The 26,985-nt window shown below is 41.9% G+C and overlaps 1 protein-coding gene across 1 annotated transcript in view; it reads left to right on the top strand.

Annotated features, from left to right (window-relative positions):
• iqgap1 (IQ motif containing GTPase activating protein 1) overlaps positions 1-26,985 on the top strand; it is a 61,151-nt gene that overhangs the window by 16,181 nt on the left and 17,985 nt on the right. Inside the window, exons 3-15 of the mRNA XM_037753161.1 lie at positions 12,035-12,191; positions 14,178-14,255; positions 15,481-15,557; positions 17,854-17,921; positions 18,336-18,449; positions 19,290-19,468; positions 19,978-20,065; positions 20,151-20,308; positions 20,403-20,487; positions 21,261-21,424; positions 21,737-21,897; positions 22,690-22,814; positions 23,107-23,270. Coding sequence (XP_037609089.1) covers positions 12,035-12,191; positions 14,178-14,255; positions 15,481-15,557; positions 17,854-17,921; positions 18,336-18,449; positions 19,290-19,468; positions 19,978-20,065; positions 20,151-20,308; positions 20,403-20,487; positions 21,261-21,424; positions 21,737-21,897; positions 22,690-22,814; positions 23,107-23,270 — 1,618 coding nt within the window. The remainder of the gene's footprint in view (positions 1-12,034; positions 12,192-14,177; positions 14,256-15,480; positions 15,558-17,853; positions 17,922-18,335; positions 18,450-19,289; positions 19,469-19,977; positions 20,066-20,150; positions 20,309-20,402; positions 20,488-21,260; positions 21,425-21,736; positions 21,898-22,689; positions 22,815-23,106; positions 23,271-26,985) is intronic.

Below are 26,985 nucleotides of genomic sequence, written 5' to 3' on the forward strand. Positions count from 1 at the left end.
CGCTGGTATTTACACAGTGATGTCTCGAACGCTGCAGGTCAGATGTGATGGATTATTGTCCTCGGAAGGCCTTCAGGGTCAAAGGTCACAGCCAATAAAAGGGCATCTCTTTAATAAAAGAAAGACTTTCTTGAAGAGGAAGGGCTAAAACAGGAACATATGATGTATTACATTTTTGGATGATAATTAAAACATTTTTTTTTATAAATATTACATTATCCATTAGTATAATGTCACTAATAGAAAACGAATGACTCACATGTTTTACATTTTTGATATAAATGAGCACCTGTAACTCTTTTTGTGATTATATTTCAACTAATGAAAAGAATGGCCTGTTTCTTTTATGATGGATGCAGCTTTCTTGTCAATATTTCATTAACTTATTTCTGCATCGTGTTTACTGAAGCAAAATTTGAACCAATTACTTAATTATTAAGTCCATTTGTAAAGACAAAATGCCCCGGAGAGCCCGAGATGACATCCTCACTTGTTTTAGGGTATTGTTGTCTGACCAACAGACCAACATTTACCTCAACATATTCAGTTTAAATAATTTAAAACGGACCAAATAAAGCAAATCCTCAGATTTTAGAAGCTGGAACCTGTGAATGTTAGGCATTTTTATTGCTAAATTGCTTAAACCAGTAATTCCCAACCAGTTTCATGGGTTTTATGGGATCTTGTGATCCAGTAAAATAATTTTTTTTCGCCTGATGATGCAAGATTATCCAGTAATTCATAAGTAAAATGGCAAGATTAGAGGAAAGTTAAGTGTTAAGTTTAGTTTTTCTATCCTGCTAATCATCTCACAACCCCCAGATTTATCTTGTGTTGATACCCGCATGAGGCACTGTGGCGCGGGCCTCCACAGATGGCGTGCGAGCATGCACGAAGGTGTTGTTTACGCTCAACGCATTGTTCGTTGTAGTATTCTTCGATAGGGCAGAGAGCGTACAAACAAACAAACAACGAACTCCCCAATGCTGGGGAGGAATTGTAATTCCTATTAATTAAACTCATGTCTCATATTCATGGACATATTTATTGCTTTTATACAATCCCTGTAAAGTAAGGAGTCAAGTATTAAATGTATTATAATGAAACAAAGGTTGAAATGTTTAATATCCTGTAAACAATTTGATTCAGCCGACAAAATATTAACTCAAATGTAGATTTCTACGATTTCCGGCTTTTGAAGTATTTAAAAATGAGTCTTTCTATTTCATTATTTTACTTCTTAATTTAAGTTATTTGCTTTTTGTTGTGGCGACTATATACAAAAATTCAGAGGTGCACGACCAGGAAAGAGTGCTGCGACAACTTGTGGAGCCTTTGCGCTAGTTAGTGATGATGTCATTTTTTGCTTGTGCACCTTGTGCCAGGGACGCTACGGCGAGCATAAACCTTAGGCTTCAGGGGATCACTGACTTAAACTTTGAATTGTTTTGCAAAAGATGTTGTTGAATGACTTTCTTTCAGTCAACTAAGTGATAATCTGCTCTCATTTACATAAATTCTTACTGCCTTAAAACATGGTAGAATATGAAGATAATGAGTTTTGAGTTGCAGATACTGTACGAGGGTTTACGTAGACCAGGCGTATTATTTTTCACTAAGCGTACACGTAGACCTGTGAAATGTGTTGCGCCCAGGCCGTGTTGAAATAAGAAACACAGTTGATTATTTCCCCCACTTTAACACGCTGAGCGAGGATCTCTCTCACAGTGACTCAGCGTCGGTCCAGCTGCTGTCGGCTTATTTGAGCGCTGAGAGGACAGTGAGGGTCAGTTGGTGCACAGATTCCAGCGTTGCAGCAAAGCATGTAATGGACAACTTGGCTCGCACTCCTCTTTTTTTGTGTGTGTGTGTTGCCTTTCTGCTTGTTTTCTTCGTGTGCTCCGTTCTCATGAAACGGCACTGTGTTCAAGGAGCACCGGTTCAGATAGAGGTGGTGACTTGACTGGAAACCGCACACACACACACACACACACACACAGAGTTTCTCTTGAAAGCTCAGTCTTTAATTAGACTCATCATCACAATGGAGGAGGTGGGTGGCTAACAGGAAACAGAGCACAGAACAGGGGGGGGGTTACAGTATATGTGTGTTAATAGTCTCTGTACCTTGACATTGTGCTGCTGCCAGATAACACTCACCACACATGATTTGCCTTCCAGCTATTCTGTAAACACAGCACTTCCTTCTTTTTCCTTTTCAGGCACAAATACATTTATAATGTCAGTTACAACACAGAACAGCACATTGTTGTCTAAGATTAGCATAGTGTTTGACCTTGTGATGTTCATTTATGTGTTACTGGTCAGACTTGTGTTATTGAGAGCATTTACATGTACACCAGGGGGGTTTCCTATTGGCTTAACTGAAGGCTTAAGTGCTGGGTGGGGTTCCTGCGCTGGCTAGGCTTTGGTTTAAGGTTTAAGGCATCAGCCTCTTCACCTGACAGAAAAACAGTGAAATGTGTGCTAATGTGGATGAGACCAACTTAGTTAAAACTTCACTAACAAGGGCTGAAATTGGCGATTATTAACATTAAAGCTACTATGAGGAACTTTAATTTTGTGTTGGTTTTGGCGGCCCCTGTGGACAGAAGCAGTAGTGATTCCAAGCACCAGACACCTTTTAGAAAACTCTCTCATTTTACTGCAGCAGGGTCTCTGACCCCGCACAGTCCTGGTTCTGGTTCTGGTTCTCCCGTGCATCCCGTTCCCTCCAGCGGGCCCAGCAATACGGCCTGGGCCTCCAGCAGCGTGGTGTCGGTGTTGGCTTCCAGCGGGGACTGGCGGAGCAGCGAGGTGAAGCTCTGCTCCTGGCCGGAGGAGGAGCCACTGCTGCCAGGCACGGAGCTTTCCACCTCCCCGCCAGAGCTCCGACTGCAGGTCGAAGGCAGCAGCGAAGCCGGATCTTGGTCTGTCCGTGGTGGGCTGGTTGCTGCTGGAGGCCCCTGGAGGAGTTTCTGGAGAATCTAAATGATTTTGTATGAAATCCGACCCGTTGGCGCCGATGCATTAAGAATAACTATATAGAAATAGCCAATCTTCTCGCTGATGGTCTCGTTTACTTATGTAGGTCATAAAGTTAAATTAAATTGAGACTGATCATTGACCAGTTAAAGTTCCTCACAGTTACTTTAATATGTAGATATTTTGTTTTGTTTACCCCAAAGCCCAAAATGACGTTTTCAAACAGTCCTGAACCAGAAGATATTCACTTGACAATCGTACTACAGAGAAAAGCAGCGTCTCCTCACATTTTCAGCACTATAACTGACCAATAATCATCTACTTCCAGTCACATTTGCTGCAGTGAGGCTTTTATTGTGAAATGGCAACGAGAAGTTTGTCTTAAGGACACATTTAACGAGTAACATCTGGATCTCCTGTGGCAGCGCTTGGCCTCGGTCTCGTGTCGCTCTCTCTCTCAAACAGTCGTGATAGTGGTTCTAGTGGTTACAGTTAATTGAAGTCAATTAAAGCTTTTATATGTTTCTCTGTAACCTCATTTAGTTAAATTTATGGTTATAGTCCAGCAGGATGCGTCATAGCCTGCAACATTCTTTGTTTTTAATAACTGGAAAACGTTGATGTTGACGCAGCAGAATTTAAGATCACACCTCATGCCACTGTTTGTGACGGTTGCATCTGGTTTCTGGGGGGTCTCTGATGGTGAATCAAACTGTGTCTAAATAAATTGCATGACTGAGCAGAAGTCTAGATGTGTAAAGTAGTTCCAGTTGTTTTAATGCCAATTATGCACTTCATGTGATTTAAGATCATCTGACTAAGATGCTGACTTGACAATTTCTATATGCATGGCAGTTCTTCCCTGTAAGCATCGTTTTGGTGATGCTCAGTTCAAAAGACGAAAAGTCTTCTTGGACACGGATGTTATATATAATTAGTGTTTTAACAACATTTTCACGACTATATTGAGCCCCGTTCCCACTGGACATAAACCCACTAAATCTGTCTTTTGTCTTCAGTGGGAAAGGTTATAATCAGCATTCATTCCCAGAACAAATGACTCTGCAGTAGTGATGGGTATTTATCAGCTCCAGCTCTAATCGGCAGTGATGGAAACGTGACACCTGGGTGTTGAAGTGAATATATAAGAAATAAAATCAACAGGGATTTAGACAATTATTATAATGTATTAACATATGAAACATACAATCAGTATGCTCTCCTCAAAGCCACCAGACTCCATTGACAGAAACACCAATTTTACCTCGCTGATCATCGTAAAACACTTCACTCAAACTCGACATAAACAAAATAAAACCCATCAAAACCATCTTTGTTAGTCTTTCCACTGTTCCAACAATCACCAACTCTGGTTTGAGAGTTTAAAAGAGAGACTGAATAAGTCACAGATAAAGTACAAAAAAGAAGAAACCACCTTAACGTTTTCTCTGTTTACTAACCTTATTTTAACAGAAAAGCGTCTACTGGCAATGGGAAAGAAGTCTATCACCTATTTTTAGCAGGTTTGTGTTTAAAGAAATCTGCATTTATGCACTACTTTTGGAGGAAAAGGGAATTATACTAGTATATTTAACTATGTAGGACTTGCTGCATGTTGACATTTAGTCATTTAAATGCTGTTGAAACATCATTTGGGCCAAATTTAAATATTTAAATGCCTCAACATCTTTTTGATCTGCAAATCATTTTTCGGCTCAGTCTGATTATATTAAAATGTATTTTTTTTAATCACTTGAAGATGCTGGATTGGTGTAATGTAAGGCTCATTAGCCGGCTGCACACTAGACACAAATTGTCATTGTCCTGATCCAACGTCTCCAAACAATGAGGCAATGAAAGCTATTAGGCCGCTCCCTGAGAGCGACAAGAGAACAATACAGCATTACAATAGCCAGGCTTGTGGGTTGTTAGTTCAGCGGTTATTAAACATTAACTGTGGCGTAAGCGTTGTGCCTGTGGCTCACAGTGAAACCTGGGAAAGAGGAAGTATGAAACTGAAATCCAAAGTTTCTTCATCTTCATAGACTAAACTTTATTAACGGACCTCCTGCAGCCAGAGTAATCTAAGTAAAGCCGAGCTGCAGGAGAAGCTCGTAGGATTCAAACAGAGGATGCACCTCGACAGCAGCCGGAGACGCTCTGCTGGCGAGGTGTCCGTGTGTCTTTCCTGTGTCAGTAGCCGACCTCTTCCTATGAGACTGACCTCTGAACTCGCCACCGACTTCAGCTTCCTGCCTGCACACGCGGGACGGATGAGATAATGATTTGTGGTGTTTCCACGTTATCCTTTCCTGAAGTGCTGTTTGATGTCATGCTATTTAGAAACTGTTACTGCTCCAGAGGTTGGGAGGAAACAGAAACATCCAGCTAGTCTCAGTATTTGGCCCGTTAGTTTAGTCTGCAGAGTCCTAACACAGAATGTGATATTATACTCCAGATTATGATCATATTGTGTTCCTCATCTTTGTAACCTCTGCCAAGGAGGTCATGTTTCACTCTGTTTGTCAGCAGGATTACGGAAAAACTACTGGCCCTATTTCTATTAAACCTCTTGTAAGGGTGTAGCCCATTAAATCACTGGTTCCCAAACCTGTTCTGCAGGTAACTATGGGCCCCCCTTTTGTACATAAAAAATATCTTACGGGGCGGATATATGCATTACTTTACAGAAATGGTCCGGGGGTCTGCACTCTCCAAATGCCCCTTTAGTTTAATATTGGTTTACAGTATAATTGACCATCTGAAATCAGCCATTTCTGAACAACAGCCCACTATTTACATGTTAATATCAAATGTTTTATTGATTTCTGACCCAATTTAGGATCAAAACTGCCTCATGCTTCATTCACACCATGCAATACAGTAAATTAGCTATTTTTATTATGTTACATATTTCTGGCAGTTCATTAACAAGTGAAACCTGATATAAACAAACATTTTGGTACTAGTTTGGGGGCATTTTTTTATATGTAATGTGTTCATTTTAGCACCAGATTTTCATTTAGTTTTAGTCTTTTGATGAAAATGCTCACCTAATATTAACGTCCGTCTTTTACATTTTCATTTAGTTTTTTTTGTTGATGAATAATTGAATAGCCTATATTTTAATGTATACATAATACATAAGGTTACTTTTAATTTAAATATTTAAAAAAATAATAAACTAATAGTTTTCATTGATGAAATGAACACTGCAGTGATGGTTGTTTCTTAAAAGTGGTGATTACAACAAGTAGGCTGTGTTTGTCTGCTCATATTTACGGTCTGTATGATATCGTGTGATTTATGAAATTAGATTATTTTATTTGGAGAGTATGTCATGTTGGTTTGCAGGTTTGAGGCTGGATTGCAGTCTAATCCAGAATTATACACAACTGTATGAATATGAATATGTGTACAGTGTGTAGTGTTTGGTTAGATATGCTAACAGTGGCTGCCAAATGACCATCATGGCTGTGATAGCTACATTTGATTTGTGAGAATGGCTGATACAGTACTGCTCTCTATTCTGTGTTAATTACAGGGTGTTGCAGCATGTAAACAACGTCACATCTGTGCTGATTAGTCTAATTAGTGTATTTCAACACAACAGTTTCTCAGTACTCAGTTGTTTGCTGCCAAAGACGTGAAGGATTTAAATACTCTGACGTTAGCATTGTGAGTACAGTTGTGGTAGCTTCCTAATGTCAGTTATGCTAGCTGTCACCATGGTTACAGTGATGCTGAACTTTTGTGGACCAAAGTTCGTTCATTAAAATTACTTTTAAATTCATACCGTAACATTTAATAATTGATAATTAGATATTTGTAGTGGGGTTTTTTTTAAATGCAAACAATGTTTTTTTTTTTTTTTCACACTTTATTAGATTTTAATTTGTTTTGTTAAAAAAATATAAAAAATTACACTTTATTAGTTTTTAAAACAACATGTAAACAATGTTTTTTTACACTTTTTTTTTAAAATACATTTTATTAGATTTTACTTTACTTTTAAAAACAATTTAAAATGTATTTTCACACTTTATTTATAAAATTTTCAAGAAAAATAAATGATACACAACTATATCAATATACAAACATACAAAAGACAAAAAATAAATAAGAAAACATTAATATTTAAAAAAATATATATATTAAAAGTAAAACAATATATATTAAATTTGGTTCTGTATGTTCAAGATAATTAATAAAAGGACCCCTTACTGTTTTCCCTGAATATAATATGGAAGATATACATGCAGACCGTTCTTTTAGCCCTTTACCAATATATTTACATTTTTCCATGATAGTCCTATCAACTGTTTTGCCTGTAACAAACGTAAAAGACTTGCTCTTTCTTCCTTATATTATGTTGAGGTAGTTTGTTAACAAATGAAACCAAATACAATGCGTGTATTGCTCCTTTTTAATTGCCTATTTTGATTACTTTAATGTAAATATCAGATTTTATTTGGATATATTTGCAACCATTTATCCACTGGTTTGCCGTGTAGTTCTTTTGTTAAGTGGGAGATATTGTACTGTAGTTTTTTAATCACAACACGGAGGGTGATGTGAACATTTTTCCCACTTGGCTGCTCGTCATTATGATCTGTATGACATGAAGGTAGCATTAGCCTTCACATAGAGGATGCTCTTGCACCTTCACAAACTGTATCACATCTGACGTGTTATTTGTTTAGACTAATTCCAGACAATGCTTTCATATTTGTGGTTATTCTCTGCTTGTAGACCGGCCTGTCAGTGTCATAACTATCACAACATGAGACATCTTTTGGCTGCTCTCCGCTGTTGTTGGCCAGCCAGTTGTCGACATTCATGAATCCCGTTCATAGCTTGAGTTCTTACTGGTGAGGTGGAGGGTGTGTCTGTGTTTGTGCTCGCCTGGAAAGGGTGTGTAGGCCTGATAAAAGAGCCATTAGTTAGCCGTCTTTATGGAGCCTTTCACTGCTCCGGTGTGGAGTGAAAGGAGGGGGTTGTTCCCGGCTGGCAGGCCCAGGCCTCGCTCCACGGGTCGGTCACCTCGACCTCAATAGCGGGCCTGTCTGGAGACCCCATGTCACGACTTCCTGGGAGGGGAGTTGTTTCAGCTGTGTGTGTGTTAGCTGGCCTCTGCACTGAGAAGTGTGGGTGTGAGTGTATTTTCATGTGTTGGTACGAGGTACGAGCACCAAATGTCCTGACAAGAACTGAAAAGTTTGTACGCTCTGGTAATACAAATGTGTGGGTGTGTGTAACGGGACGGGGGGTCTCTCTGTAGGAGGAAAGGAATCTTTTAATCTCACTCAGGATATAGTTAACCTTGTCGTTGCTTGACAAAGACGTCAGTTACAGAAGAGAGGGAGTGTTTTCTTAGAGCAGATGAAAAGAGAGAGACTGTTTGCCTTTTTCAAAAAGGCCGTGTTTGACCTCACTGTGAAATTCCTGAATTCCTCACAGCCGATGATAAACTCAAGGTTTTCATAATCGGAGCTGATATTTGGAGGTCTTAATAAAGCAGAACAGACACCGCCGTTCATTACTGAGGAGGAAACAGGGTGATTTTCTGCACTTTTCACATACAGCAGTTCTAAAAGTAGAATAATGAATGAAGAAGAAGGTGCACAGCACTGCCTTTTTTTGTTGTTGAAGACGCCCGATCGGACAGAGCGTTTATTGCAGTTTGCTGCGTCTTTTGTTTTGGTTTTATTGTTGCTAGGCAACCACCAAATGACTGTTAATGTTAGCTTAACACAAACCATTAACTGTGCCTAATAGTTAATAGTAATAGCTGACCTGAATGCTTCGAAGCTTCGACCGTTCCCATGGTATACCATTTAGAGGTCGATTATTATAATAATCGACCTCTAAATCACTATTCAAATGCTTCATTTTTTATTTTGTTTTTATTATATAAGTATGTAATAATAATGTATACATTTTAATATGGCGTCTCGCTGCAGATTTATTAAGTCTGAAGAAGAGCATTGACTCAAAACATTACTAACTAAGATGTGCCAATAAATTGCATTTAAAGGGAGCTACAGTTTGCGAACCTCTTCATTTTTCATTGTTGTCTTCTACTGGTCCAGCATCCATCTACTACGGCTTTGGATGTGCACGACCACTTTACATTGTTTGTAAATCCCAAAACAGCCCATTAAATAAGGAATAATCCCACAACATTATGCATTACTCTTGTGTGTAGAGGTGTGTGTGTGTGTGTGTGTGTGTACGGTAGCGTGGCTTGAATACCTTCGAATATTACTCGCCAAAGCTTCGCAAGCCCAAAAAGTGGTATTGGGGACAGCCTTAGTTGATAGTACAGTTTAAATTAATGAAAACAACTTTCCCAAAATCTCAAGTAACTCGCTAATTTGCCTCCAGGCCTCCTGTTTTCTTTTCAGATCATGGTAACTATGGTTGGTAAAGTCATAAAGCTCCGGGTAGTCACCACAATGAGAGAAAAAACGCTAATGACGTCGGGTGCTTTTCCGCTCTGAGTCAACTCAAAGTGTTCGGGGCGCTCCTGTAAAAACGTGAGGAAAACGTTCTGCAACAAAAAAGCAACAAAGTTAGAAAAGCAATGTTTAAGTGAAGCCTGATGTTGCCTTACACATAAAAGAATGATCCCAGTCACTTCCACACAGTGAGGCGTACAGCTTATTGATTAAAGACTGGTATCGGATCGGTACTCAAAGCTCAGGTATTGGGACTGAAAAAGTCGGATCGGTGCATCTCAAGCTCAAAACACTTCACTCTCTCATTCTCAAACGCGCTCTGTCTGATCTGGGCTTAAGAAAACTCTTCTGTTGCAGTGACCTCTGACCCAGTTGTCCAGATCTGTGTTGTTCAGTGAATCTAATTAGATGTAATTGGACCTTGAGATGATCCAGTGTATTACAGGAAAAGCCACCTTTAAAATTCTGACTTTTTTGCAGTGTAGCTACGATGGAAGAACAAATATTGATAAATCAAACACAACTGTGATCAGGCACCAAATGTTCACTAACAAGTTGTCAAACAATAGAAGCTAAAGAATGTTAATACTCTCACATACCTCCTGTGGTGAGCTCGTGTCCGCCTATCTGTTAAAATCTCTACATCTTCTCCTCTTAAATGAACTCTAAACAGATCCATATCTGACAGATATTTTCAGGGACAGGAATGGACTGGTTTCCTCCGTGGTTACTGGGCGGTGATGGCATGAGATGGTGGAATCCAGTCCACCAGGCTCGTCCCAGTATGGGAGCTCAGCGTGTCTCCTCTCTTTGGCCCAGAGCTGACACGGGCACACAGCAGGAATGTGACTCCACGATATGACCTAAAAGAAATGAAATGTCACACAGGAGGAATGCTGGGAACTCTGCGTTCGGGAGGAGAGGTTACCACAGGCCAGGTTAGGAGGTTAGGCCTCCAGCCTCGGCCAGACTGGTTTTATCGCTGCAGAATAATTCATGAGCTTAATGTAAAACCCAGCAGGAATGTATAGGAGTTGTACTCCTTTTCACCCACTGACACCATTATCATCTCTAACACGCTGACGAATGATCCTCAGGCCTCATTATTTAATATAATGCAGTCAGTCAATCAACGAGAAGCTGAGCCGTAATAATAAGTGATCTTTGATGATTAACACTTCCTAAAAATGAAAAGGTGCTTTCTTTCTTCATCAATTTTAATCCTTCAAATTTGTAACGCCACCATTTAAGTCATCATGTGTCGTCTGTGGTCATATAGTTCTGTGTTAACCGTAAACACAAACTGCCTCTTGATATTTTTGGATTGATAACCTTGCAAAAGAAATACCACATTGTTGCTTAAATCAAAAGTGTGGCTATTTATTTCCAGTCCTCTCAGGCTGCGCTTTACATCGTCAGAGCTGCTAACAGTAGCATGCATAGTATGTTTGCATCCTCATGGTAACGTTTAGCATACTAGCATTAATCGCAGGCATTCGCTTTAGAGACCAATTTGGTGCCCGAGGCAAGATATTAGCTGGTGCCCCCCCACTATACCTTTTGTGCGCAATTATTCTCCTCCTCAGTTCTTGGTTTACTGGCCTACTGTTAACCCTCTGAAACGATCTGACTGGCATTAACATTACTGTATTTTGAAGGCCGTTGCGGGTTTCAGTTTTTAAGATAGTGGACATACATTTGTAGTATATGAATCTTGAGATTGCGATGAATCAGTTGATACCAAATGTCATGCTAGTTTACAGGGAAAAGGGGTTTGGGGTTGGTCCAAATATGAGCTGTCTTTACCACAAGGTCCGTGACACCTCAGTGGTAAACGTCAGTGTTATTGCTGGCCGTTTGCGTCCCCTTTGGCACTTGGTCCCCTATGCACAGCACGTGATGAACGCGTGATGAGCGTGTGCCTAGCGGCGGCGCTGTTTAGAGATGTGATCCTGTCATGAACTGAAGTGTTGGACAAGTGGAAATGTTGGTGAAGGTAGATGAAAAGTCAGGATATCACAAAAGTAATCAGGAGTCCAAAGAGAGTATCGATTGCATGGGGGAGACTTCAGATTAGTTTTTTTCCACATCTTGTTACCGTCTGACCAACAGGATGAATCTGCTAATTAACAGGCTGATCAGTTGATTTGATCAAGAGAAGTGCTTCTTTAATAGGATACTGTTAATGTGAGCACAACTCACTTTAAATTAACTTCTTTTGTTTAACCTGAACACACCTCAACATCGTTCTTGCTCCACATGTAACTGAAATGATTCAGTTTCATACAGCCACGCTGCTTTAACATTTCTAGAACTGATTTGACTGCACACTACACTTCTGTGAGTCTTAGTGTGTTATCTTTCATCAGTTAGTAGTCGTTGTATTTAACACTACTTTCTATTTCCAGGACAGCAATGTTTAATTTAAACCCCTTCGAAGAGCTGTCTTGATTGTGTTGTGGTTCTCATAAGAAAAATGAAATGGTAGAAGTTTCAACAGCAGTGATTATCCCTGTAGGCAGACTAAGCTGTATGTTTATGTACGTTTGCTCTTTGTGTTGACTGTGATATATGATGTGTCTCTGCAGATGGATGGAGGCCTGTCTGGACGAGGAGCTGCCTCCCACCACGGAGTTGGAGGAGGGGTTGAGGAACGGCGTCTATCTGGCCAAACTGGGCAACTTCTTCGCCCCAAAAACCGTCTCCCTCAAGAAGATCTACGACCGCGAGCAGACGCGCTACAAGGTGAAGACGTGTGTTTATATATATCAGAGAAAGATACAATCACCGTAATCTGATCGTCAGTCACTAAAGCCAGCAGGCACTGAGATGTCAGAGAGATGTGAGCTGCATAGCTGCATGCGTTTCCACGTCCAAGTTATGTGCTTTAAAATAACTCTGCTGTTAAGGAGATTAAACCTGAAAGATTACAAATCGTGTTAAAAACATCACCTGCTTGGAGTCGTGACTTAGTAAAGTAAATAGTCTAATCTTGAATATCCACAGCTAGTCATAAAGAAATCCAGCCTTCGTTAGTTCTCAAGTAGAAAACCAGACCTGATGGTTGTGTTAATTAAAAGATCCTCCTCTCGGAACAATCAATAGCCAGATGAGTATTAATGTGTTGGACGATCAGACCAACATGCAATCCTTTTCATACTTCCATTACCAGGTAAAAAAACTGTCACAGCAGGTTTTCAATGACAATCATGAAAAAAATGACGTACCTACAGTAGATGGCGGTCGGCACACCCCCGGTTTGGAGAAACAGACAGGAGTACCAGCACAGGAGCAAAGCAATGTACTGCTGTGGTAAGGGGGGCAGAAGCAAAACGCATTTTAGACTCTTAAAAAAATGCTATATTTAGATTATTTTCACCGCTTTACCTTGCCGTCAGACAGCCCTTTCTGACGGGGAACTGAAGCTGTTGTTTCAATCTATGCTCTCGCCAAAGCAACCATTGAAAAAAAACTGTAATTTTACCTCGCAGAACACGGGAGTTGAAATGCGAACTAACCAAAGTCTTACATTAACGCAAACTAACTGATTGAGGCAGCGGTAGACCAGCAACACCCGTGTTCTGCGAGGTAGAATTACAGTTTTTTTCAATGGAGTCTGGTTTCTTTGGCGAGAGCATAGATGGATACAACGTCTTCAGTTCCCCGTTGGAAACACAGACTGTATAGCTGTCTGACAGCAAGGTAAAGTGATGAAAATATTCTAAATATAGTCTACACTTAAACTGATATTGATTTATTTAGGTGTCTAAAATACATTTTGCTGTTACTCCAGTTTCTCCAATTTGGGAACTGTTTTCTCTCTACTGAACTACACCCGCCAACAGTATCACCGCGCAGAATGAAGCATGCATGTACACGTGGATAGAGAGGCTCGTGGTCGTGACTGCGCGAGATGTAAACATTAATGGCGTCCTCCTCGGCTGAGCCGCTTCTTTCTATGCGGTGGTTTAATTGGTGGGTGCAGTTCGGTAGAAAGAAAATAGTTCCTACATGAAACTGCTCTCAACAAGGTCTGTGGATCATCTTGAGTAACCTGGTCATGATTTCTGGAAAGAGACGTTGCTGCTCTGAGCACCACAAACCGAGTGCCATCTAGTTCCATTATACCAGAGAGAAGACAGACATCTCTACGGCCGATATCTCCAACACTCTGCGACTCAAACCAAAACTATCTAGATTTAAAAATAGCAGTACAAGTAAGAGGAACAATATGTATTTGGATTTTGGGGTGAACTGTCCCTTTACGACCTTCGCAAAGGGATAGTTCACCATAAACAGAGCCTTCATTTTCATAGCTTTTGTAAAAGCAGGAAGTTTCGATCAAATCCTCCAAAGAGTTCATACATCATACCAAAGTGTTCTGAAACCAAAGAGTGACTTAGCTGTGGTGTCGTTTGGCCACAAAACACTTCTCTGTCTTTTATGGAGTCGTGTAAAGAACAACAGGTCAATCTCCATCATTGTGGTCTGAGACTTAACCGTGAGATATTTGTTGTTCTACAAACCTCCATGTAGTCTTTACTGACATCTTTAAAGTCCAGTGTGTGACACTCAGTGTGTGTTTCTCTGCCTTGTTGGAGCTGTTGGATGAATGGGACCTCAGTTTATAGCTCTTGTTGTCAGTGTGAATGAGGCTGGAGTCTCTGAGTCTCTGAGTTGGAGCTGAGCAACATGTTCGTTGTGTCCTGACGTTTGGTTTCTCTCTTTCAGGCCACCGGTCTCCATTTCAGACACACAGACAACGTCATCCAGTGGCTCAACGCCATGTCAGAGAAGGGACTGCCAAAGGTGAGCATTCATCCAACACCGTCTCTCACATGCAAATACACCTACTATTGAAACGATAGTCAGAGATAAACTTTATTGTATTAAATATCAGGCATCAGGGATTCCTCCTGGATCAGTCAGTAAAACCTTCAACAAAGATTCTGTTAAGAAATATTGATCCTTGTGGTTTTGTATTTATTCTCAGGCTGTCAAAGTTAATGTGATAATAACACGTTAAAGCAAATTTGTTTTAGTGTCACTAATTTCTTTAACACAGTAACGCAACCTTTGGTTTTTAGATTACAGGCTTAGTCTTAAAGCTAGAGTGAAGATACTGGTATCATATGAAACTAGAAAACCTAAAGAATCCATCGGTACCAACCAGGTCATAATAGCTCGTCATGAAGGAGGTTAAATAACGCTCCAAACTTGTGCTAAATTTTGGCGAGGAAAAATTGTTAGGCCATTTTCAAAGGGGTCCCTTGACATCTGACCTCCAGATGTGTGAATGTAAATGGGTTCTATGGGTACCCACGAGTCTCCCCTTTACAGACATGCCCACTTTATGATAATCACATGCAGTTTTGGGGCAAGTCATAGTCAAGTCTCCCTTTTAACGTACATTTTGAACAGATGAAAAATGAGCGATTAATTGTGATTAACTATGGACAATCATGCGATTAATAGCGATTGAATACTTTAATCGAACGACAGCCCTACGGTTTACATGACCCGTATCAAATTCATAATATTGTCATATTTGAGATAATAGTAGAATATTAGTGTGCATGTAAACGTAGTCACTGTTCGTAGCGATGGATTACCTCGAAACAAGTTTTCCAGTCAGCACAAGTTGATTGAAATGTCAGTAGTTTATATGTTGAAATGCTCCTTTAAATGACGACTCAGTCTAAAAGAAGTAAACAGTTGCCTATTATAGTAAAAGTGTTTTCTTCTCAGAGTTTTCCACCCTGTTAACTCTGTGGAAACTCTGAATACTTGTCATCGTGTTGGCATGGACAAAAAAATTGAAAATAGCCCAAAATATCAGCGATTGGCAGCTTCAACAGAAAATAGAAGTCTTTTTCCATTTCAGACAAAGCCAGGGGCGTGTGAATGCACATGTACGTTGTGTAATCCTTCATTAGAGCCACTACCCTGAATCATTGCTGCACACATGCTGCGACACGCTGGCATGCTCCCGTCGACCTGCTGATTCACTCACTGTTCCCCATCTGTGTTTCAGATCTTCTACCCTGAAACCACAGACATATACGACAGAAAGAACATGCCGCGCTGCATCTACTGTATACACGCACTCAGGTACTCTAACTCTGTCTCTCTGTCTCTGTCTGTCCGTGAAGTTTGAACATCAGAAAACCACAGAAACAACAAACAGCTGTTGTGTTTTAAATGTTTGTCGTAGGAGATCCTATGAGTTCCTCTTTCACTGGACGGTGCTGTGAGCGCTCCAACAAGTTGACACGCTGTGTATATTCGCTGCGGTCCGCTCACATCTGTGGTCTGAGCATGTTTCAGGCCCGTGACGTTTTTATGAGGTGAACGGTGCAGTTTTTCAGCAGAAAGGCATTCAGTGGTTCACAAGAGGCTGTGGAGCGGTTTGTTTTAATAGAGCATTCCTCCTCAGGTAGAATGGATGCACAGCAGAGCAGAGGAGAGGCGTGGTGTTGCACCACCCAGATGCCACAGAAGCACGCTCATTAACTGTCTTTATATTAAAAGACCACAGGAAACCATCAACATAGTTGGTCCAATTGGTGATGATACAGTTTATTCTCTAATAACAGAACTACAGCTAGTAGTTGATGTTGACGGCTGAGTAGCAGCTCAGAGCTCAGAGGAGGTGATGACGGAGGATCAAGAAAAAACACATTTCACCCAATTTAATGGATTCAGGTCGACACATAAAGCTCTGATTGAGTCTATCAAGAACCAGACTGGAGCTCTATTCCTCCTCCTCCTTCTCCTCCTCCTTCTTCATCTTCTTCCTCCTCTTCCTTGTCTTCTCCCTCATCTTCCCATTCTTCTTCCTCCTCCTCCTCTTCCAGCTTTTCTTCCTCCTCCTCTTCTTCCTTCTTCTTCCTCTTCCTCCTCCTCCTCCTCCTATTCTTCTTCTGCTTTGTCTTCTTCTTCTTCTTCTTCCTCCTCCTTTTCTTCCTCCTCCTCTTCCTGCTTTTCTTCTTCTCCCTCCTCCTCTTCTTCTGCTTTATCTTCGTCTTCTTCCTCTTCTTCCTCTTCTCCTTCTTCTCCTTTTCTTCCTCCTCCTCTTCCTGCTTTTTATCTTCTTCTTCCTCTTCCTCCTCCTCCTCCTCTTCTTCTTCTTGTTCCTCATTATCTTCTTCTTCCTCTTTTTCTTCTTCCTCCTCCTCTTCCTGCTCTTCTTCCCCTTCCTCGTCCTCCTCTTCTTCTTCTTTCTCCTTTTCTTCCTCCTCCTCTTCCTGCTTTTCTTCTTCTTCCTCCTCCTCCTCCTCTTCTTCTGCTTTGTCTTCGTCTTCTTCCTCCTCTTCTTTCTCTTCTTCTTCTTCTTCCTCCTTTTCTTCCTCCTCCTCTTCCTGCTCTTCTTCCCCTTCCTCGTCCTCTTCTTCTTCTTCCTCCTTTTCTTCCTCCTCCTCTTCCTGCTTTTCTTCTTCTTCCTCCTCCTCCTCTTCTTCTGCTTTGTCTTCGTCTTCTTCCTCCTCTTCTTTCTCTTCTTCTTCTTCTTCTTCTCCTTTTCTTCATCCTCTTCCTTCTTCTTCTTCTTCTTCTTTTTCTGCTTCCTCTTCCTCTTCCTCTTCCTCCTCCTCCTCCTCCTCCTCCTCCTCTTCTTCTTGTTCTTCTTCTTCTTCTTCCTCTTCTCTTCTCTTCCATATAACATATACTCTTTCAACACCTTACCATCCGTGACGGCGTGTGGCTGGTATTGTTTCCACCTTGTGAGTCTGTGTGTCATAAGTCACAATGTGGTTCTGGCGGGAAGAACCACAGAAGTGGTTTAGAGTTCTCTGCCAGGCGTTAATATGTCAGACTGTCTGTGGACGGATTTTGTCACAACCATGTGAGACGCAGTCACGTAACTTTACGGGGTGTGTAGTTGAGATCAAAATAAAGGTCAAGTCTGAAGAGAGGTGTGGTCTGACCAAGGGCGCCGGACGTGGGGGGGGGGGGTAGGAAGTGAGGAAGGGGCCACTTTACACCCCTGGTGCCATTTGGCGTCGCGGCTGGTGTGATCCCTTCACAAGATGGTCTCTAGTTGTCTCTTATTTTTTGAATCTGAGAGTGTTTTTACTCCTCTGTAAGCAGCACATTATCTATTGGTTTACCTCAATAATTATCCCTTAATATCTGCAGCTTCACAAAGTGACACGAGTGTTGAAACATCTGTTTCTTTGTCCTAAAACGACAGGGTTGAATTCTGATATTTGCTTGGTTTGCCTGGTCATTGAACGCCTCTTACTCCCCTCTTTTTATTGTGGTAATCATGTTTTACTGAAGTTGTACTCAAGCATGAAATGGCTTTGCGCGTATTTGTTTTGCTCCTGTTCTCGTGTGACCTTTCACCTCTGCTACTGTATATCCTGTCGTGTGTCTTTATTTATTGTTTCTCCGTCCTCTTCTACAGCCTGTATCTGTTCAAGCTCGGCCTGGCCCCTCAGATCCAGGATCTGTATGGAAAAGTAGATTTCACTGGTAAGCATGAACACGAAGTCTTGTGCATCTGTTTTCCTCGTTGTTTCCCTGTTAACCCGATTATGTCCTCTTAAATCCAGAGCGTTACAGATGTCGCCATGTTGCCAAAGTTAACATGAAGTTTAAAATGTTTCTGCACCCTGAAAGCAGCACCGAGAGAGGAAGAGGAGGAGCACAGAGGGTTTGTTTTCCTCAGCAGGCCACAGTGTGGAGGAGCTGCTGGAAATGTGAAAGTCATTAGTAATAGTGAGAGCTTTTTCCTGTCAGTTGAGTTCCCGCTCGGCTTCTTGTCCCAGAGCCAGAACCCTGATTCTCACACATGAGTCAGGACCAGTCTGTGTCCACAGTGTCTCACCTCCCTCTCTAAACCAGCCACTGACCTGCTCCTTCTGCTCTGTGTCTTCTCTCCCACAGAGGAGGAGATCAACAACATGAAGAGCGAGCTGGAGAAGTACGGGATCCAGATGCCCGCCTTCAGCAAGATTGGAGGGATCCTGGCCAATGAGCTGTCGGTGGATGAAGCTGCATGTGAGAAGGGAGAGGGCGGGATCTGATAGATGTACATTATATAGTTTAGTTGATGTCCTACTTAGTTAGTTAGTTAGTTAGTTATTTAGTTAGTCCTCTGAGGCTCATCGTAAATCAGACATTATTTGGATCAGAAACCCTTTTGGCTCAGTTTTTAAAGCATAAATTCATATTTTTTTCTTACACAGTTCTAGTTATGATCAGTTATTGTTCCTCTCTGAATCAATCAAAGCTTTATTCATATATTTTTTACGTCAATGACAAGACAAGATTACAGCTTTAGTTGTTTTTGTCTTTGTGCAACACAACATTGATTTTCCCCAAATTGCCAAGATAATGGCTTCACTTCTACTTCGTCTATAGAGTTTGAAGTTGCATTGATTTAGGGATTATAATTCACCTTTTTTCTCCACTTCTTTCTACGTTTTAAAAGCAATTTTATTCATCATGAAAATCACTAACAAATGCATCCAACTGAGTGTATGTTGGTGCTGACTTTTGCTGCGAATTCTATAATAATCTAATCACAAGATAAAATATTGATATATGATATTTAAAGGAAAAGTTAGACAGATTTGGAAATACACTTTGCTTTCTTACCAAGGATTACATGAGAAGATCGATACCTCTCTTTACGGCCCAAACAATGGTCAAATTGCCACGGAAAACTGTTCAATGTCCGTTCTCCTCCTTTTCTGCTTCTATGGTTCAAGTATCAGTACGACAAGAGGATAATATTTATTGATTGAAACTTAACATCAATATATAAGATAAAACATACAGATAAAAATCCGCATGCAGCCAGCTCCTCCTCACCACCTCCTCCTCTTCCCTCCTCAGTACACGCCGCCGTGATCGCCATCAACGAGGCCATCGACCACGGTGCACCGGAGGGCACGGTGGCCGCTATGCAGAACCCCAACGCCATGCTGGTCAACCTGGACGCCAGCGGCGCTCGCCAGTACCACGACACGCTGTACCAGGCTAAGGGAGAGAAGGTGGCCAGCTCACGCAAACGGGTACGAAGTTGTGAACTTAAGCGAGACGAATGGTTGCCTCGGGGGGGGGGGGGGGGGGGGGGGGGCACATTATCCTTGAGAGACCATAAAATGGCCATATAGTTAAAAATGGGGCGAGTCATCGTCCACGCTTTGATTAGAAAATAATAGAACATACAGCCTGAAGCAGAAGAACATTTGGCATCAGACAGAGTGAAATGCTGAGGCCACACAAACCGCTGGGGCAACAGAAATGAAACCATAAAGAGCGGTGGCTGGATGATGGACTGGCCTCACTCCATCCTCTATCCTCCACAGACTTAACAGCAATTTCTTGCAGTGAAAGATAAATGTAGGATTTATTTATTAGAATGTAAAACATTTGTTTTGCCAATAGGCAAAGCAAATAAATGACCAAAAGTACCTTCTGGAAAGAGATATATTTTACTCTGGTGTCGTGCCGGAGGGATGTGATGATAAGTGAAGCTAACATGTAATGCTGTTATATTTTACTCGCTCTGCTCCGACAGCAAATGGAGAATGTGGACGCAGAGAGAGATATCTACGATGAGCTTCTCACCCAGGCTGAAATCCAGGGCAACGTCAACAAGGTCAACGGTAAGTCACATGAACACATGTATGCGTTAATTTGTCTCGGTTCCCATGGTGCAGCAGTGAAATGTCAACCCTTTTTCTCCTGCAGTGAGCAACGCCTTGAGTGCAGCCGAACAGTCGTTGCTGAGCGGCGATGAGAATAAGTTATACGAGGCCCTTAAAGCCATGGGCGTCCAGAACATGCAGGCCCAGAACAAAGCCTGGTACCTCAAACAGCTGCAGGGTGACCGAGAGAATAAAGACCAGGTACAGTAGGGGGATCAGCGTGCAAAACAAAGCGGCACATTTATGTCAACAAAGTGTCTCCTCAGTGTAAACTCATCTGGATTTCTTCCTTCAGACGTCTCCAGGAGAAGCTCTGACTAAGGATGAGCTGCAGTGCGGCGTGGTCGTGTCCAATGAGATTGCAGAAGCCTACATAAAGAGTATGCACATAACATACATTCTAACTAGGGCTGTCAATCGATTAAGATATTTAATTGCATGATTGTCCATATTTAATTGCACATTTTTATCTGTTCAAAATGTACCTTAAAGGGAGATTTGTCAAGTATTTAATCCTCTTATCAACATGGGAGTGGACAAATATGCTGCTTTATGCAAATGTATGTTTATATTTATTATTGGAAATCAATTACCAACACAAAACAATGACAGATATTGATCCAGAAACCCTCACAGGTACTGCATTTACTATAAAACAATATGCTCAAATCATAACATGGCAAAACTGCAGCCCAACAGGCAACAACAGCTGTCAGTGTGCTGACTTGACTATGACTTACCCCGAACTGCATGTTATTATGATAAAGTGGGCATGTCTGTAAAGGGGAGACTTGTGGGTACCCATAGAACCCATTTACATTCACTGATCTGGAGGTCAGAGGTCAAGGGACCCCTTTGAAAATGGCCATGCCAGTTTTTCCTCGCCTATATTTAGCGTTAGTTTGGAGCATTATTTAACCTCCTTCTCTCTACCAATGGATTCATCAGGGTTTCTAGTTTCATATGATGTCAGTATCTTCACTCTCTCTTCAAAAATGAGCCCTTTGCAACCTAAATATTCCAATTTGCATTAATGCATTAAAGGAATTAGTGGCCTTAACTTTGACAGCCCTAATTCTAACAAAAACTGTCTTCTTCCCTCTTTCTACATCTGTATCTGTTCTCATAATTAACCCCGCGTCTGTGTGTGTAGTGTTGAAGGCCGTGGAACGCATTAACGCCGCCATCAGGGCGGGCGTGCCGGAGAAGACGGTGGAAGAGCTGATGAACCCCGACGCTCAGCTGCCTGAAGTTTACCCCAGCGCTGCAGACCTCTACCAGAGAGAGCTGGTCAGCCTGCAGCAGCAAAGCCCCGAGGTAACCAACGAAGAAACACGCTCACACACAGTGAAATACACAGAAGCACAGTAGTATACGTAGAAACCACACCTCCGCATCATTCTTGGTTAAAAAAACAAAACATGTGATCATTTGGCTTTTGAGGGTAAAATACAGGACGAGATCACCTTCACAGTTGCTTCAGAGTTTCTGATGTTCCTGTTCATGTTTCCTCTGATTTAACTGTGGAGCTACACATAAAAAGAGACACCATCAGCATGTTGTTTGCCTCTGGTAGTCTTCAGTGGCAGTTTGACGTATGAGGTAAATATCGTGTCCCGTGTTCCGCAGGGCTCGCTGTCCCACCCTGAGCTGCTGGTTGCCGTGGAGATGCTGTCGTCGGTGGTGCTGATGAACGAGGCGATGGACGTCGGCAACCGAGACGCCCTCTGGAAACAACTGGCCAGCTCTGTCACTGGACTCAGTAATGTGGAGGATGAATACGCACAGAGGTGAGCGCACACAGACACATCAGGAGTCAGTAACACATCGTCTTAAGCCCCTTTCCCACTGGACATCTGGCTTTTGTCTTCAGTGGTAAAGGTTGCAATCGACAGTCATTCCCAAGACAAATGACTCCGCAGTAGTCACGAGTATTTATCGCCTCCAGCCCCGATCGGTAGTGATGGAAACATGACAACTTTGTCAACCGGACACCTAATTTTCAGCCCTGTTCCGACACGATGCTATGTGACGCAAGTTGAAGTGAATATATAATAAATAAAATTAACAGGGATTTGGACAATTATTATAATTTATTTATGTACAAAACATACAATTAATATGCGCTCCTCAAAGCCACCAGACTCCTTTGACAGAAACAGTAATTTTACCTCGCTGATTATCGAAACACACTTCATTCAAACTCGACAGAAACAAAATAAAACTCAACTAAACCATCTTTATTAGTTATTATTATTATTATTATAATTAGTTTTATTAAGTATATAAAAGTATAAAAAATAAGTAATCACCATAACGTTTTCGCTGTTAACTGTTTTACCGCACATTTGTGACGTCGAACGTGACACACCCCAAAAAACCCAGAAAGGCCTCTCATTTACTGGCAAAGGGAAAGAAGTCTATCACCTATTTTTAGCGGGGGTTTTCTGCTCCGTTTAAAAAAAAAACTGCATATACTACGTGTTAATTTTGGTGTAAAAAGGGTGTTAGCGATGTCTTGAGGTTTTTGTTTGTTTCTTGACGGGACTGAGACAGGCTGTTGATACCTGTGTGCTCCTCAGGTACATGGATGAACTGATGCGTCTGAAGGCAGCAGCCAGAGAGGAAGGCTCCGACTATCTCACCTGGAACGACATTCAGGCCTGCATCGACCAAGTCAACCTGACCGTGCAGGAGGAGCATGAACGTAAGAGACACACCAGTTACACCCAAAGGTGTCAAACTCCTCTGTGAAACTTCACAATGACTCCAAATCACACATTTATTCAAATAGATAACGAGTCACATGTTTAAAAATAGAATCTAAGTCATTTGTTGGCAACAAAATGAGTAACGCTGCTTTATTTAAGTTAAATAGTTAATCGTCAGATATTACAGACGTCATCTTCCAGCTCATCCTCTCATATTATATCGTGATCGTAGACTCACAGAGTTTTAGTTGGTCTATATTCTGAACGTCTGTTTGTGTATGTGTGCAGGTATCGCCGCCATCGGGCTGATCAACGAGGCCCTGGACGAAGGCGATCCCACCAAGACCCTGTCCATGCTGCAGAACCCCTCAGCCAAGATGACAGATGTGGACCCGTCGGTGGCTCAGCACTACCACGATAAACTGCTGGAGGCCCGCAGAGAGAAGGCTCACGTAAGACACAAACACAACGTACTGCTGTACACCAGTCTTTCTGCTGTAGGGAGGTGGAATTATAAAATAGATGTCCAGGTTCTAACCTCTAGATGAGTATGAGGTTCGGGTGAAGTTTACTCTGGATAGCGTGTCGACCGGTGCCCCGGTCCCTCCCTTTGTGATTTGCTTTTTCATGTGTTTGTCTAGTATTCAGGTGAGCAAACATATGCAAACACTTCATGCAAACACCGCCTGGCTACAGTTACCGACTTTAGAAACGCTTTTTACTGCAGCTCATACAGTTGAACGCTGTCAGGGCTGTAAACAGTAAGACTGGGTATATCATACTTATAGGTGTATTTTAAGGATTCTAATGAATCCAGTTATTGTACGGGTGAAAAGAGGCCCGTTTCCAACTCGATGTGAGTTGCCAAAAAATGTGCAGCTGTTAGAGGTTCAATATTTGGTTTAGTTCAGGCAGTAAGCTGCTGGATGGGAGCTCAGATTTCTGCTCCGACTTCCTAAATACTGCACAGAGTCCAGCAAAGTATCAGGGCAATGCAGCTGAATACAATCAGTATTTCACATTAGGAATAGTAATTAATTACCTTGAATTGATAATGTCTGTGTGTCCCCTAGTAGGAGTATTGGCACCTTTTTTATTCCAAGTTAAAGCTACTATGAGGATGTTTTTGTGTTGATTTTGCTGGCTCCTGTGGACAAAAGTGGTAGTGTTTCCGAGCACCAGAGTCCCCAGAGTCATTTTACTGCAGCAGGGTCTCTGACAGTCTGCCCCGCTCAGTCCTGGTTCTGGTTCTCCCGTGCCTCCCTTCTCTCCAGTGGGCCCAGAAATAAAGCCTCCAGCTGCATGGTGGCGGCTGCTGCTGCTCTCCACCTCCCTCCGGAGCTCCAACAGTGCAGCCCCATTATACTGTATGTGACCAATTTGCATAAGCTTGTCTTCCCTGCACCACCGGTTGCTTGTCCATCCAACAATCCCCCCTCGTCCCCTTTTCTACTAGCTCCACACAAGGGTGTTTTATTTACGAAAAAGCATCAGTACAAACCGTTTTCTGTCAGATGGATGATTATGACATTAACGAATGAGGGGAAAAAAGCTGTTCAAGAAGTGGATTCTGGATGAATTGCAGTTCATCGTTTCTGCTCTGAACCTACAACAAAAAACTATTTATTTACATGGATAGATTATCAACTACGATCATTAGTCTCCTTTTAGCATTTCCTGGTTGCACATAGCTGTTTGTAGCCGTTGCTGCAGGTTGATGATGGTCTGCATTGCAGGTATCCCAGCATGCTTTGTGCGGCGAATCAGTCGCCTCCCATACACAATGACTAGGAGCGAATTTTGTCACCAGTCTGGTTGCATACAATGGGGCGACACCGGAAGGCTGCAGTGAAGCCGGGTCTGGGTCTGTCTGCGGTTTCTGGTGAACCTGCATGACTTCCTCTGGTTTCATGCAGAATCTGACGATGACGAGCATTAACAATAACTATATAGAAACAGCTTAACTTCTCTCTGATGGTCTTGTTTACTGATGTAGGTCATGTAGAGGCATCAGGATTAAACTGAGACTGTTTCATAAAAAAAAGTTTCTCACATTAACTTTAAACAAGATGTCAGGCACCAAAAATGTGCAGCTGTTAGAGGTTCAATATTTGGTTTAGTTCAGGCAGTAAGCTGCTGGATGAGAGCTCCGATTTCTGCTCTTCTGCTCCTGCCTCCAAAATTCAGCAAGGTATCAGAGCAATGCAGTAAAATTAGGGGTTTTCTAAAGGGACTCTGGTGCTCGGAAACACTCCTATGCCGATACTCCTACTTGGGGACACACAACATGATCACTATCAAGTAGGAGGACTGGCAGCTTTTTACTTCCAAGTTAAACATTTGCTATAATTTTATATATATTGATACTGAAAAAGTATTTTTTGATGTCATGATGCTGATTACAATCATATTCTATATATATTCTATGGATATTCTGTTTATTCTGACCTGAGCAGCTGTCTGGTGTTGGTGGCTGAATGAATGGCTAGATGCTTCTCAAAATGTACAAGTCGCAGATAGACAGTAGTTTATGTGTTAAAATGCTGCACAGATGTGTTATTGTGATGTGAGGTTGTAATTCAATGGGATCCCCGACCCATCGTGGTTGCAGATGGCTCCATGTGACTCAGGCCTCTGAGCCCCACATGACACAACCAGACTGCTGATGTCATGGTGTGATCATCTTTCCCCCGCTCACTTCCTGTCGTACGTCTGTCTGCCTCTTTACTCCCTCTGTCTCTTCAGCTCTCTGAGGTTTTCTTCTGTTTTCATTACCACTCTTTGGTTCCAGAGACCTGGTCTGCGTCCAGACACATCGAACAGTCTTTCCTCTGCTCTCTCTGACTCATTTGACTGTGTTATCTTCTTTACTTGAAGTGAGGCGAGCCGATGAATGTGTGTCTGTGCCGCACATTTGCATGTGAGGTCACAGGAAGTCAACCATGTTTGGGTTTGTCGTAGGAGAAGCAGAGGAGCTGGGTTTGGTTTTACGACGGAGCACAAAGGTGCAGAGGAGGTGAAATCCCTCGACTCAGAGAGTTAAATGTTCGCTCTCCTCGATGTCTTAAGAACAAACTCTGTAAATAGAGTAATTCTCAGTGTGTCCATTTTAGTACGGAGTCTGTTTTTATCCTGAGTAAACACAGATAAACGCAGCATCTTATCAAGCTTAGACTCCTAAATACTTGGCCACTGCCCACACTGTTTCAAATGTCAACAGCCACCAGTCAAACCCTCCAATTCATCATGTGGGAACTCGTCACACTTTTATAACGGGACCCAGAAAAAAAAAAAAAATTACAAGCGAAAAAACAGGAGAGGGAAAAAAAGCAAAGTATTTTCCTGCTGATTTCACAGGCATAGGAAATAACAAGCCGGGCCTCAGTCGTTTGCTTCCATAAAAGGGCAGAAAGCTGACCACTATATTAAAATGGGCCAGACACACACACACACACACACACACACACACACACACACACACACTCCAGCCTCTGGTTGTTGATTGGTGCATGTGGCTGTTGGAGGCGATTAGCTGAAGACAGAGGAAGTAGTTAATAGCGTGAGCTTCCTGTTGGCTTTCAAAGGGTCAGCGCCGACGAGATATTCCCCAGCGGAGAGAGGTTCAAGGTTCTTTATTTGTTAATTATCAATTCTAGCAAATCAGTCAGTGGCAATGAATATATTTGGTCTCAGGTTTCTTCAGCAATGTTCATAAAATATGCTCATGTTAGGGCTGTCAGTCGATTCAAATATTTAATCCCACATTTCTTATCTGTTCAAAATGTACCTTAAAGGGAGATTTAATACTCTTATCAACATGGGATTGGCCAAATATGCTGCTTTGTCCAGAAACCCTCACAGGTACTGCATTTAGCATAAAACAATATGCTCCAATCATAACATGGCAAACTGCAGCCCAACAGGCAACAACAGCTGTCAGTGTGTCAGTGTGCTGACTTGACTATGACTTGCCCCAAACTGCATGTGATTATCATAAAGTGGGCATGTCTGTAAAGGGGAGACTCGTGGGTACCCATAGAACCCATTTACATTCACTGATCTGGAGGTCAGAGGTCAAGGGACCCCTTTGAAAATGACCATGCCAGTTTTTCTTTGCCAAAATTTATCGCAAGTTTGTAGCGTTATTTAACCTCCTGCCCGACAAGC

This window comes from Sebastes umbrosus, chromosome 2 (assembly GCF_015220745.1).
Source record: "Sebastes umbrosus isolate fSebUmb1 chromosome 2, fSebUmb1.pri, whole genome shotgun sequence".
Lineage (NCBI taxonomy): Eukaryota > Metazoa > Chordata > Actinopteri > Perciformes > Sebastidae > Sebastes > Sebastes umbrosus.